General features: G+C 38.2%; 1 protein-coding gene across 2 annotated transcripts in view; it reads left to right on the top strand.

Annotated features, from left to right (window-relative positions):
* LOC113174352 (C-myc promoter-binding protein-like) overlaps positions 1-13,769 on the top strand; it is a 59,018-nt gene that overhangs the window by 26,197 nt on the left and 19,052 nt on the right. For both annotated transcript variants that reach the window (XM_026378279.1, XM_026378278.1), the window contains exons 5-15: positions 188-357; positions 4,112-4,392; positions 4,699-4,765; positions 4,989-5,047; positions 5,163-5,307; positions 5,522-5,697; positions 6,156-6,256; positions 7,110-7,325; positions 8,970-9,115; positions 9,234-9,272; positions 13,485-13,618. In XM_026378279.1, the coding sequence (XP_026234064.1) occupies positions 188-357; positions 4,112-4,392; positions 4,699-4,765; positions 4,989-5,047; positions 5,163-5,307; positions 5,522-5,697; positions 6,156-6,256; positions 7,110-7,325; positions 8,970-9,115; positions 9,234-9,272; positions 13,485-13,618 (1,534 nt within the window). The remainder of the gene's footprint in view (positions 1-187; positions 358-4,111; positions 4,393-4,698; positions 4,766-4,988; positions 5,048-5,162; positions 5,308-5,521; positions 5,698-6,155; positions 6,257-7,109; positions 7,326-8,969; positions 9,116-9,233; positions 9,273-13,484; positions 13,619-13,769) is intronic.

The following is a 13,769-nucleotide window of genomic DNA, read 5'->3' as shown; positions in this document are numbered from 1 at the left end:
CTCAGTAAAGTCGTACATAATCATTGTGATTAAAATAAATGGAACTTGTTTTGTTTCATCTTACGTTTATTGGACAGGCAGCATATTTAATCTACATTAGCTGTTAATTAAAAGTCCCAGGTGGGAGGTTACACTGAGCAGGTCTTTAAATAGAGTTTTCTTCTTGTGTTTTTTTTTCTCTTGTTAGGCTTATTCAGCAGATATCCTGAGGAGGACTATGAGTCATTCCCTCTACCAGAGTCTGTCCCTCTCTTCTGCCTTCCCATGGGGGCTACAATCGAGTGCTGGCCAGCTAACACCAAATACTCCCTCCCTGTTTTTTCCACCTTTGTCCTCACAGGTGCCTCTGGAGAAAAGGTAAGATGATGTATTGATAGATTCTCTCCTCACTCCTCTGAACATCTCAGCAGTAGCATCAGATATAAGAAGCTGCCTGTGACTGTTAAACCTCATTATCAGACTATAACTGCCATCTACACAGCTGACATGACCGCAGTGGGGAATGAGAAAACCACAGTGCTACTCTGCATACCAGAAGGGGAAGTGGGTCAGGCATGCATGTTGCTGTTGCCAGTTGAAAACCCTGTATCTCCCCTCACAGTTTACAGCCTGTTAAGTGAAACTAATTCATGAAAGGATGAAACCGGTTTCTACGTTTTCACCAGGTTTTCTTTCACTTGCAGACGGACACAAACAAAACACATGCACACAAGTCATTCTGGTGTCTTGGTTGTTTGTCTTCTTGTTTTTTCCGAGGCTTTGATAGACCTCCATCCCGCTTTTAAGGAATGTGCAGTTTCAGTATATTATATTTTCCCCAAAAACAGTTGTTTTTCTTTGAAGCAGTGTCACATAGTTATTAGTCATAAAAACAAAAATGACAACAGGTAATGTAATGGTAATATACACTCAAGTCACTAGGTCAGTCTTAGGTTCATTTTCTTTTTGTGGACAAACCAAAACCAACACATCATTCAAAAGGAGTATCAATCTGGACAGAAACGTCCACCTTCACAAATGTTTGCTCCTTTCTTTGTCACACTTTGGGCACTTTTTCACAGTTTTCTGATGTTTTAAAGAGCAACGCTTACTTACTAATGCAAATGTGTGTTGCAGCTCTACTCTCACATAACTCGGTGGTAATCTATACTCCCCTCCAAAAGTGTTGGAATAGTGAGGCCAGTTTCTTTATTTTTGCTGTAGAGTAAAATAAACATTTGGCTTTGGCATCAAAAAACGAATATGAGAAAAAACATCAACATTGCAGCTTTTATTTCAATGTGTTTACATCTGGATTCAATACACAACTTAACGGAACGCACATTTTTGAACCCACCTATTTTTCATTTCACTTTTTATAAGGCTCTCTTGCTTCTAACATTTGAAGTATGGCTGTGTGGATATACTGTACAGTACACGTAAATATCTTTGCAGAGAAGTGTGTTAATGGTTAACCATAAGCTGACATGCACATCCCCAAATCACATACACACACACATTGATGTCCTAATCTAATAAGTCCCTTCCCCCTGTGCATGTCTAAGGGTTTGAAAAGTGGTACAGTTGGGATGGGAAACACTGAAGGCCTTTAGATAGCAATGGTCCACCTGAACAAGGCCAGTCAGGGTTCAGGAGTGATTGCTGGTCAAACTCTCGCTCACTCTGCTAATGCTGAGTCAGCTTTGTGTGTACACAGGTGTGAGTTTGGAAGGCCTGCTATGGCACATGCAGGGAGTTATTTGGTGAGAACAGTGTGTTCTCCTGGCGAAAGTCAGAGGGATACCCAGCGGGATTCTGGCAGACTGCAGATGCCGTCTGTAACTGAACCATCACCTGTTAAACCCATGTGTACAAACACCAGTGCATTTGTTTATTTATGAGAACCCTAACTGATCCCAAGCTAAAGGTTGTTGAAACCCAGCTTTATTTGGTGTATATGCTGTTGGGTCTGTTGTATTTTAGATGTGTTTTGTTATATAGCTATAGCTGATACATGTAATGCAGTCAATGTCAATATTTTGTAATTGAGTACAAGTATAAAATAGCAGTGAATGAAAATACTCAAACTAGTACAAATACCTCAAGACTGTTCTTAGGCCAGTATTTGTGTACAGTAATTGTAAGTAATTGTATTTTTGTTACTTTTCACCACTACCTCGACTAAACTACTCATTATTCTAGTGCATCTCAAAATCAAGAATACTGTGAAAAAAGAGGGTTCGATTGATGATGATGATTTTAATTAATATATTTCCTAGATTTTAGATTTATTTGAAATAAAGTGAACTATTTCAAGCCTTTTTCTGTTTTGATTAAATGGTTGATTGTGGCTTAAACCTCATGAAAATCAAAAGTCCAGCATCTCAATATATATTTCATATTTATAATATGTAATATTTCCCTAAGATCAGTCTGTTGGTCTGGACTGCTGTTGCACAGATTACTACAACTATGTGAGGTGGCATGGAGACATCAACTTGTGATGTAAATCTAAAGACCAGGTACAGTAGCTTTGATATCAGCCATCAGATTAGGTGTTTCTCATCTTCCTCTTGTCAGTAAGAAATAGATTTTCTATGGGTTTTAGGTCAAGTGAATTGGCTGCAAATGAAGCACAGTAATATCATGGTGAACAAACCAGGTAGTAGTAGGTGTGGCACTGTAGGTTGGTGTTAAGTCCTGCTGGAAACTGACTTAGATCTGGAAAAAACGCTTCCTATGTTGTCTCTGGTTCAGAAGTGGCTTGGTATTAGGAATGCAATAGTTGTAGCCCGTTTCTGTGATGGCTCTTGATGCTCTGACTCCATCATCATTCTCCTCCTAGCGAAGTTCTCCCAAGTTTTTGCATCTGCTTTGCTTTATAGTCTTCTTAAGTCTGTGGTCATTCCTGTTACTTGTGCATCTTTTCAACCACACGTTTCCCTCCCAGTCAACGTAAAACAACCAGCCACTTTAGTGGTGACCCTGTGTGTCTTACCCTCCTCGTCGAGGCTGTTGATAATTTTCCTCTGGACTACTGTACACTCAGCAGTCTTCCCCATGATTGTGGTTGTGTGTACTGAACAAGAACAAGATACAAGATACATGGTATTTATCCAGTATGAATAGTAATTTACTCAAACTCTAAAGAAAATATTTAAATATGTTGACATACATGTCAACATGCATGCATTTAGATTTTCATGAGCACTACAGTAAGCTGCAGTCATTGAAATTAAAACAAAAAATGCTTGAAATATCTCACTTTACGTGTACTGAAAAGTGTAACTAGTTTGAAATGTCCTGAACAAAGCAACACCACAAAATGCCTGTTTGTCTTACACAGAAATACTGTAAGCAGGTTTGATTGCATTCATACAGCATAGAAATACTGTGGGGAAATGTTTAAAACCAACCCACACAAGTGGCCAAGCCAGCTGGCAGATAAGCCAGTTAGCTCTGAATTGTGCATGAATTGGAAAGTCTCATATTTCCAGAAACCAGAGGGATTTATTTGGCCTAATGTTGATACTGGCTCTGCTCAACCCCTGTTTGTTTGGCCACAGTTAGCTTTGAAGCTATTGATGTTCAGTATAAGCTGAAAAGAGAACTATACTCATTTTATTTCTGTGCTCACTGATGTTTCCATTCAGTGAGTAGAGCTGGGATGATTCATAGAGGTTATCCAACTGTCTCATTTTCATTATTAGTTGGCCAGGTAAATAACTCCAATTACTATGAGTGGTGTGCCATGGTGGAAAGTAAGAGAATACATTTACTTAAGTACTACATTTCGGGTTAGTAATACAAATAAGTTCCTTCAGGTTTATAAGAATATTTAAGAACAGAATAGGACCTGAAATTCAAAAACTACCCAATAGTTCAAAGTTATTAAACTTGGTATACATCAAAGTAATGTGCTGTGATGTTCTTATTGTAATCTAAGAAAACTGGCAAAGGTTAACCGGTATAGAATACAGTTGATAAGTGAGAGGTTCCCGTGTGGTGACCTTTGACCTGCATTTACAATAGCAGATAGAAATACATACTTTATCAGTTGTATATAGACAGATGACATAAATTAAATAACTACAGATATTGAGCTCTACATCCAACATGTCTCCTGATTCAGGTGTACGGTGCTGCCATTCAGTTCTATGAGCCATACCAGCAGGAGTGTCTGACGGATCAGCAGCTCTCCCAGCTGGGTCTTCTGAGCTCGGATCCACACAAACCCTCAGCCTCCAACCATACGGCTGCTACCACCAACAGCACCACCAACGTCTGCTCCGTCTACACCAACAAGTGTATCTGTTTGCTCTCTCACTGGCCCTTCTTCGACGCTTTCCGCAAGTTCCTCACATTCCTCTATCGCTACTCCATCTCTGGTCCCCATGCCTTGCCCATTGAGAAGTAAGTGTGATCTGTTTTGTATGTTTAATTTCCCCATTACACATGGTGATATATGTTTGCTAATTGATCATTTAAAAAAAATTTTTGCCTGCTAGGTGACAGTACCGTAACCATTACATGATGTCATCCTTACTAAATGAAGGGACATACGTTTCATAAATGAGATGTTCAGTGCATCTGAGGGATTGCCAGAAAACCAAATGTATACTGAAAATTATCTGAAGTGCACATTATGAATTGACAGACAATTTGGCCACCCACCGCTGTTATTTTTACCTCACCTCCCTTTAATCTTCTCCTTTCCAGGCATATCTCTCATTTCATGCACAAAGTTCCTTTCCCTTCCTCTCAGAGGCCTCGCATTCTGGTGCAGGTAAGTTTCCATATTTGTAGTTTGTTATGTTTGTAGCATATGGTGAGTGTTAGAACTGTGAAATCATTATTTTGGAGACAATAGTGTTGTTTTCTGAGATTGTTTTTGGATTTCCTTAGGGTGCAGTGGTTGAGGTCCTCCATTATGGATGACTATTTAAATTATTCAGTGCAGATACTTCGTGCTTGGTTGGTTTTTATCTCACTTTTCAGCTTTTCTGTAGCTTTCCCCTCATGACAGCCTGATGTTGAGCCAACCAGTGTCTTCTCCTTTACCACTCAGGTAAGAGCAGCTGGAGTTATTACCCTACTCATTTTGGGACTTTGTTGTAGAACAGCGTACTGTTTGTATAGTGAAAATTTCATTTAATGTACACATGCATTTATGTTTTTCTTAGCGGTGGTCGATTTTCCACATTGCTCCAGAACCTTGGACCAGAGAACTCTGTCACCCTGCTGGTGTTTGCTGTCACTGAACATAAGATCCTGGTTCACTCGTTAAGACCAGCCGTACTAACCAGCGTAACTGAGGCTCTGGTGTCTGTAAGTTACTGCACTCAGCTGTACGAACATCACGTCTTTACTTTGTAAAAGCGTTTTGTAAAGTTATGTAGTTCTTTTCTAACGATGTCTAATGCCATTATTAATGGAATTTCTCTGATTGTTAATGTATACACCCCTTTGAAATAACAAGAATAAATCAACAAAGAATCTTTTTGCCTCATATTTTCTTTTTCATCCTCATCCTTCTTCTTAGATGATTTTCCCGTTCCACTGGCCGTGCCCATATATTCCTCTGTGCCCCCTGGCATTGGCTGATGTGTTGAGTGCTCCCTGTCCATTCATTGTAGGAGTGGACTCTCGCTACTTTGATCTTTACGACCCCCCACCAGATGTGAGCTGCGTGGACTTGGACACAAACACCATCTTCCAGTGAGCACAATGCATAAAATGATGGCTATCTGTATAGTATAGGACACTACACTATGTATGACTAAACTACAGATAGTTGTAGAGTATACTATAGAGTATATACTAACTATACTAAAAAAACATGAAACCTAAATGAAGGTTTACATTTAACTAAGTTATGTAAGTTGAAAACAACTCAACCCTTTTGTTTAGGTTTCATTTTTTCTGATTGAATAGTGTGATGATCCACACAGATCTGGTAAAACAGCATTTATTTTTGTAGCGCAAGACTCATTTTAATATGAAGAGAATGTAATATTCTGGTGCATCAGGTAATGTCAGTAATGGTTTACATCATTTTTGGCCTCATTACTACCTAGGTGGTTGTTAAAAAACACTGTACTCTGGCTCAACTGCTGTCCATGTTGGTTTTGGCCTCTCAGCCTCTCTAGAGCTCAGTGTATGCTTCTGCTTTTCAGCAACGACGATAAGCGAGCCCTCACATGGAAAATCCTGCCAAAGAAACCTTGTAAAAACCTAATGAATGTGCTAAGCAATCTCTACCAGCAGCTGGTTGATGGTGAGTACTGAGCTGATAAATGAGCTGGTGGAAGTATTTTAAAAAATCTCAGTTGTTCGATTTTGTTGTATTAGTTTTATTATTTGTCATGCATGTGTGGTTAAATAGAGTTTAAGCAAACCTTTTCATTTGATGGTTCTATTTGTGTTAAGTTGAACAGTAGGATTGTAAGGTTAGATGACAAATCAGAATCTAAAGAGCTAAGCTGAAGAAAGCTTTTCTCATCATCTTCGTCTTCATTTTACTTTTTAGACTAGATTTCTGTCATTAAAAATAAAAATTAAGCTGTGGCTATTTTATGTCTTCAATAGAGTGGGTTCTTCTTAATTCATCACTAATTTTAATTAAGTTGGGATTACAATTTGTTTCCCGCCAGCAACAATCCTATCAATGAATAGCATAATTTCCTAATTACCTGGCTTCCCTGCTGCGATGCTCATTGTGTTATTGTCAACTTTCTGCTATTTGTGAGGCACAATGACTCAGAGACCAGGAAACCTACTGCTTATTGAGCCATAGAAATTGAATAAATGAATTTTCTGATCCAGTGAAGTTGAAAATCTACCCTGTCGCTCAGAGGGGCTGAATATTGATATGCCTGCCAGAGGTTTTTTGTTGAGTCAATTAACCCTCATGAATGTGCATCAGGCAAGTGTATTTATTTTAATGATGTAGTGCTAATCATTAGATTTTCCAGCTATACTTACTTAAATAAGTACATAAATTTCATTATACTATAATCATCAAAATGCATTTTCAGCATCAAACTTGTATGTTGACATTTACTGATATGAGAGATTCCTAGAGATTCCTAACATGTTGTGAGAGTTAAATTGACTTGTTCTGTCTTTAGGTCAGTACAGGCCAGACGGGCTGCTCGAACTGAGCATGAGCGATTCGTCAGAGCTGAGCTGTGGGAAGAGCCTCCACACACTGGAGCTGGAGATCCAGGAGGCCTTCCTCCGCTTCATGGCCGCCATTTTGAAAGGCTACCGTTCATTCTTACGACCTATCACCCAGGCACCTTCTGAAAAAGCCACAGACGCTAGCTCACTTTTTGATTTACAAGGTATCCAGAATAACTTTGCTCTGATCACTCGTAGCCAAAACACTGACACCATTCATGCATGTGCAGTTTTTATAGAGCTGAACAGCCTGATCACAGTCACAAAGGAAACTGTGTGAATAGCTGAAGTCAGTTGTCTTCTCCCTAGCAGCTTCTTAACACTCACACATGAACCAAAATAAGTATAATGAACCAATTTCTTAAAGAAATTTATCTGAGTGACGAATTACCTGGATACTAAGTTTATTCAGATTTTGGTGGGAGCCTCTTTAATGTACTTTAATGCTGATACTGCCCATTTTTAATCAGTTATTTAAACCAATAAACATTAAATCACATCAAACAATATAATTCTGAATATTGAATGCCAGTTTTAAACAACACATTGGCCACAAGATAATTTAAACAGAAGACTGACATCAGAATGTCATCCAAAAAGTTTAGTTTGCTTAACTTTCCATTATTTAGTGAAGCCAGTTTGAATCACAGTTAGATAGTTTTGGTGGATGACTAGTGCTAATGAGTCTGTGAATATAGAAACTAATACTTTGTCATCTGTAGCACCTTCCTCCCTCCAGCTGGACAGCCTCAAAAACAGATGGCGTTGTTTAATACATGAGCTTTTATGAGTTTCCATCCTCTGAGTAAATGCAAACAGAATCTGTTGGAGAAGATGCTGGGGTTGGAGGTTCAGGGCTGTTTGAAGACTGAAGGTGATTTAGTCAGTCAGCACCACAGCTGCTACCGTAATTACTCCTGAGACTTGACTGTGGCCTCTACATCAAAGGTGGGGAATAATGGCTGCTCCACAACTGTAGCCAAAGATCATGTACTTAATGAGTTATATGTAAACTGAACATTTCTAATTGACTTAAGGAAAGATGCAACAACTTGCGAATTGTGTTCATCACTCTTTTTTGGACTTTAAACAACGAATTATAGACGTGTTCTTAAAACATATTTTTCTTGCCTCCTGTGCTAAACTGGCATTTCCTTTATTATAGTACTTTCCACTCTTCAGTATTACAGGGGGATTGCTTTTGATTAGGTTTGTGTGTATCTAAATTCTTTTTAGTCTGAATTTGTCAGTGTAGAGTGTCCAGAGATATTTTACACGTCATTGGAAGGCTGCATTCATAGTAAAAAAAAAAGTGAAAATAAATACTGAAATTAGTGTGAGAGGCGTTTTAGTCAGAATAAGTTGATGAAGCTACAGGTGGATAGTGTCAGGATTAAATATTCATCAGTTGCAATGTTTTTCAGCAGGGCCAGTGCTTGGCTTCTAGCTCTGTGCTCTAAGCCAGTGCCCATCCATCCTCGTCTTAGTCTCACAGCAGCAAGTGGCTTAACATCCCAAAATGGCCATTATATTAAAAGCACTGTGTTGGATAACACCACCCAAAGAAATACAAATGGAAGGTTCATAGATAGAGAGACGTTTATGGATTAATGGGTTCCCTTAGAAAATTGTTCGTATGAATGCTGTTTTACAGTACATGAAATGAGTAAATATATCTGCTGGTATATCTTCAATAATGTTCAAATCATTCCTCACCTTAGTCAAGCAAATACTCACAAAAGGCAAGTCTCACAAAAGTAAAATTGGCTACTACTAAGGTAAGACTAACAAAGAATTTATGTCCTCAGGGTTCTTGAAGAGTCGTGACCGCTCACACCAGAAGTTCTACTCACTGATGACCAAGACCCAGATGTTCATCCGCTTCATTGAGGAGTGTTCTTTTGTCAGTGACAAAGACGCCAGCCTGGCCTTCTTTGACGACTGTGTGGACAAAGCAAGTTAATTTTGTGTTGTAGTCGTATTTGTTGGTTCCACTTATGTATATTCAACCAAATCTGTTTCTTCCTTTGAGTTTGTCTTTCTCTTTCCTCTTTGCCTCCATTTGCAAACAGCTCTACAATTCAGAGAGGAGTGCAGACAAAGGAGGCAAGGTAAGTCAAAGTAAATCTTCATGTGTTGTGGGTACATTTTGTTTTAACATGAGGTATTTGTGGATGGAGAATGGTCCTAGTAAACAACAAAATTACTTAAGATCGAAAGGAGTACGGGAAACAAGATTTGTCTTCTAGGCTTTTAAGACAGCCATCCACTCCTGTAGGTTTAGTTTGAGTTTTCATGTTAGTTTTCCCACAAACTCGTCTCTCATAATCCAGACTTTATCATCTTTTTACAATCATTCGGTTCTTAATTATTGTTTGCTGTGACAGCAATTTGCCCTGAGAGAGTAAAAATACACTTTTAGAAAAACATGTACACACTTGTCTTGCACTCAGTCCAGTCTTTTTAAAAAATGGTCTTTGCTTCAATGATTTCTGAAACACTAATGGAGCTTGAAGTTAGTTTTTCTGTACATCCCCTGTGTGCATATCTTTCAGTGTGAAATTGTAGAGAGCTTTAGAGAGGCTGTAAGTTCTTCTATATCCTCCACTGGGAGCATTTTGTGTGTTTGGCCCCATGTGCTCTCAACTTGAGAGATGTTCATTGAAGCTTACATTTGTGTGTTTGCAGTCTTAGACTCAGGCAGCCACTTGGTTTCCTGCTCACATCTGTGGACCACTTTAACAGACTTGGCTGTCTTTGGGCTGTGTGTGTGTGTATGCTTTAATGGAGACATAGTGAAAGTGACTCCATAGGTCAACATCCACCGCATTCCCTTCCTGTGTTTCCAGACCGGCAGTGAGACCTGGGTCTCCATGTCATCAGTGTTTATAAGCTCCATTGAAGATTAAATCCTTAGCCTTTTTGCAGTGTGGGTGGACAACGCTATTTGCTCTAGAAGAAAAAGCATTGTAAGCCTACGGGTTGGGTTAAAAAAAAAGGTTAAATCATATTGATATTTGAGGAAAGAATTTCATTGTAGTTACAAAATACATTAAAATAGTGGAATAGCAAAGTAGTCATACAAATGAAATAAAGTGAATCCAATTAAAATGTACAAAAAATACAAACTATAAAAGGAAAAACTAAATGTAAGCATTTGTGGGATGGCATTTAAAAACTTCAAATCTTTAGTTTATTTCTTGTCACTGTATTAAAACATACGTCCGTTAAAATATGAACATTTGTAATACGCACATATTGTGGTGTAGCTCCAATTTGTTAACATTTTGCTGAAAAGTTTCGATCTGTCTATGATCGACAACTGTTAGACTGTCTATTCAGTCATTAGGTCAACATTCAATCAGTCAGCAACCATCAGGCAACTTCTGCAGGCAATTAGCTGCACTCAGAGAAAAGGGGGCTGAATACTTTTGCACACTGCACTTTTCAGTTTTTTATTTGTAAATAAATAAATAAATAAATTCATGTATAATTTTTTTTCTACTTCACAATTGTATGCCACTTTGTGTTGGTCTTTCACATAACATTCCAATAAAATATATTTATGTTTATGGTCATAGTGTGAGAAAATGTGGAAAAGTTGAAGGGGTATGGATACTTTTACGAGCCTGTTTATATGTATATGTAGTTATAGTAACTACTATAGTATCTAGCAGTTATAGTTATAGTAGCATTTGACCTTCCAAATTCTTATAGTGATAAACCATGCATTCTTGTTTTATTCTTTTGAAATCATCTCCAAACTGGAGATCAAACAAACAGTTGTTCCAGCAATTCTTAAAAATCACATGGAGTCATAAAACAAAATGATCTTCCACTGAAAAGCTTACTGTGGATGTTCTGTTATCTGTCAGGCCTTTACTGTTATTAAAGGATGCCATATTGTGGGGGAGCATTGCAAGTGGTTTGTTCCAGAACCTCAAAAACATTAAATGTAGAAGCACCTCAACCTAATTGTAAAAATCTGCAGGTATAAAGTATATTATTGAGTGTGGGAGGCTGCAGAACTCTGTCTGAGAAATGGTCCCAGTGCTACATGTTACAAATTTGTCTTTTGACGATTCATTGCTATTCAATACTTCTGTAGCTTATTTGGCCTCTTTTCTCCCCAGACAAGCTTTTTTACTTCATGGTGAATTAATGGTTCCCAAAGAATATGGAAAAAGGTAGTATCTCTAGTGTGGTTGTACTCCATTCCGGTTCTTGGAGCTGTGCCCATAAGCTGCTTTTAGGAACAACATTAATCAGCAGACACAAAGACATATATAAGTAATGACATGTTGTATTATGTATTAGTATTATTAATCATGTAGAAACCCTGTAGAGCTATGCAGAACCTCCACAGGTGCCATTTATCAATCAAAATTGCCTTACCTTTTATGTTCTATAGTGAATAAAATATGGGTTTAAGATATTTGCAAATCATTGCATAATTCTTTTTATGTTTTGCTGCTTGATGAAGCTCATACTGATTAGTTATGATGCATTTCTCTGTAAATTAGCTCACACATTTTTTCTGCACACCTCTGAATTCATTCTGCTGTTACCATCATCATGGTATTGCCTCAACAAACATTATGATTACTTCTACTGTGCCTAATGGATCAACTTTTATAGTTTGGATGGTGAGCAGATTCTTTCTTGTTCCAAAACATCTGTGACCCACATTGTGCTTTTTTGCACATGCCAACTCTTACTGCTGATAAAGGATTAGCATCTTATGGCTTCTGTATTTCTGATCATTGAGTTGTCTTTGACTGTGATACCTTCACCTCTGCTCTGTGGAGGTTGTTGAACATTTGTCAGCTGTGTCCTAATAGCTTTGATCACTTACAGTTTGGATAATCTGATACAAAAGGTGCTATGTTTTATGTTATTTAAAATATAGTTGAAAATACCACAACATGAAAGCTGTTAATTAACAATAACATTTGTATTTATTAGTTTACTTCATATGTAGTGTATTAATTTTAAGAAAGAAACCACATTAGCATTTGCTGTGATCACCCTTTACCTGTTGTTCCACTTGTCAGTGTCTCTGTTTCCTCATGAAATCCTAGATGTCATGATGTTGAGATCAGAGCTCTGTGGGAGCTAGAACATCTGTTGCAGGACTTCTTATCTCTGAAGATAGTTCTTTATGACTCTGGCTGTATGTTTGGGCTTGTTGTCAGGCTGCAGAATAAATTTGAAATCTGTGCCTCCCTGATGGTTTCATATGATGGGGAAGAATGTAAACATTGAAAGTGTCTAAGACTTTTTGCTGTACTGTTTGGAAGTGCAGTAAATGTTTTGGTATTCCACAAGATTTTTTTTCTGTCATCATTTGACTTATTTAACTGTTAATGAGTGTGGAAAAAAAGGCTGTCTTTGTGTCTACTTTTTTGGAGTCCTAGAGGGTGGGTAGGTTGGCACCGACTTATTATTATACGTACTGTAATGTATTATTGCCATTATGTTTATTTTGCCCACATCAGTGTATTTTGTTATGTAATGTTTTTTTGACTTGTCAACATTTTGCGCTGTAGGTAGACTAGCGGAGGAAGATGAGAGTTGAATTGCATAGGTTAATTTAAGCTTTTTATGGGTCTGGTGATGGAAGAGGGCAGCAGATAATGTAGACTGAGGACAAAAACAAGAAAAATGGTTTGGGAAATCTAGGTCACCTGCTGTCCTCCCTCTGCTATCAGACTGAAAGCTACAAAGCTATTTCAAAATTATGCTTCTATAAAAAAAGATGAACCTGCCTGTGTGAGGCCAAACCAGAGCCGTAGAGGCAGAAGAGTTGCGACATTGAGGGGTCAAAAGCCAAAGTGGGTCACGTGATTCATGTAGCCCCAAATATTTCCAAGAGGGTGATTGAGATCTATTGTGAAAAGCAGAATTTAGCAGCTAAAACTCGCCATTATACAACAGAATTGTATCAGTTTAAAAAATGTGATGCATTGTTTATATGTCTAAAGCTATTAATTTGCTGGAAGGTGATAAAATGTAAACAACATACACATAATGTCAATATCCTACAGTAAGTCAAACATATAATAGGTGTCATAGTCCTAGCTGATTTTAACTTCTATCCTAGTGGTTTCCAGTGTTTGAAACTATTCGAAGTCTCCATGCTATTGTTGGAAAAATAAACTGTTCTTATAGAGTTATTGTCTTCACTCTCATTCTAAATCCACTCTGGGCCAAACCCCACACAACAGTACAGGTACAATAGGATACTTCCTGTTTTCATCAGATGAGACATCACAGTACCACCAACCAAACGTGTCTATTTCTGTGTGTGTTCACTTCTGCAGGTGGACAGTGACAAACCAGAGGAGACCAGGCTGATAGAGACTGATGAATCCCAACGTAGTGAGCACACAGTCTTCATCACACCTCCAGAGCTGCCTCCTCTGCCCGAGGGGGAAGAATATCCACTCCTATACAGGTAAAGGGAGAACTTTTGAGGTGGATCTTAATGTTTGGTGACAGCCTAACTCTTACTTTTGTAGCGAGTTACTTGCAACGGTTACTGACATGAATCATGTGCTTAATGATTAAATCATTCAACAGCTTCAAGCATTTGAATCATAAAATTA

This window comes from Anabas testudineus, chromosome 3 (assembly GCF_900324465.2).
Source record: "Anabas testudineus chromosome 3, fAnaTes1.2, whole genome shotgun sequence".
NCBI lineage: Eukaryota > Metazoa > Chordata > Actinopteri > Anabantiformes > Anabantidae > Anabas > Anabas testudineus.
This window is presented reverse-complemented; position numbering and strand designations above follow the sequence as displayed.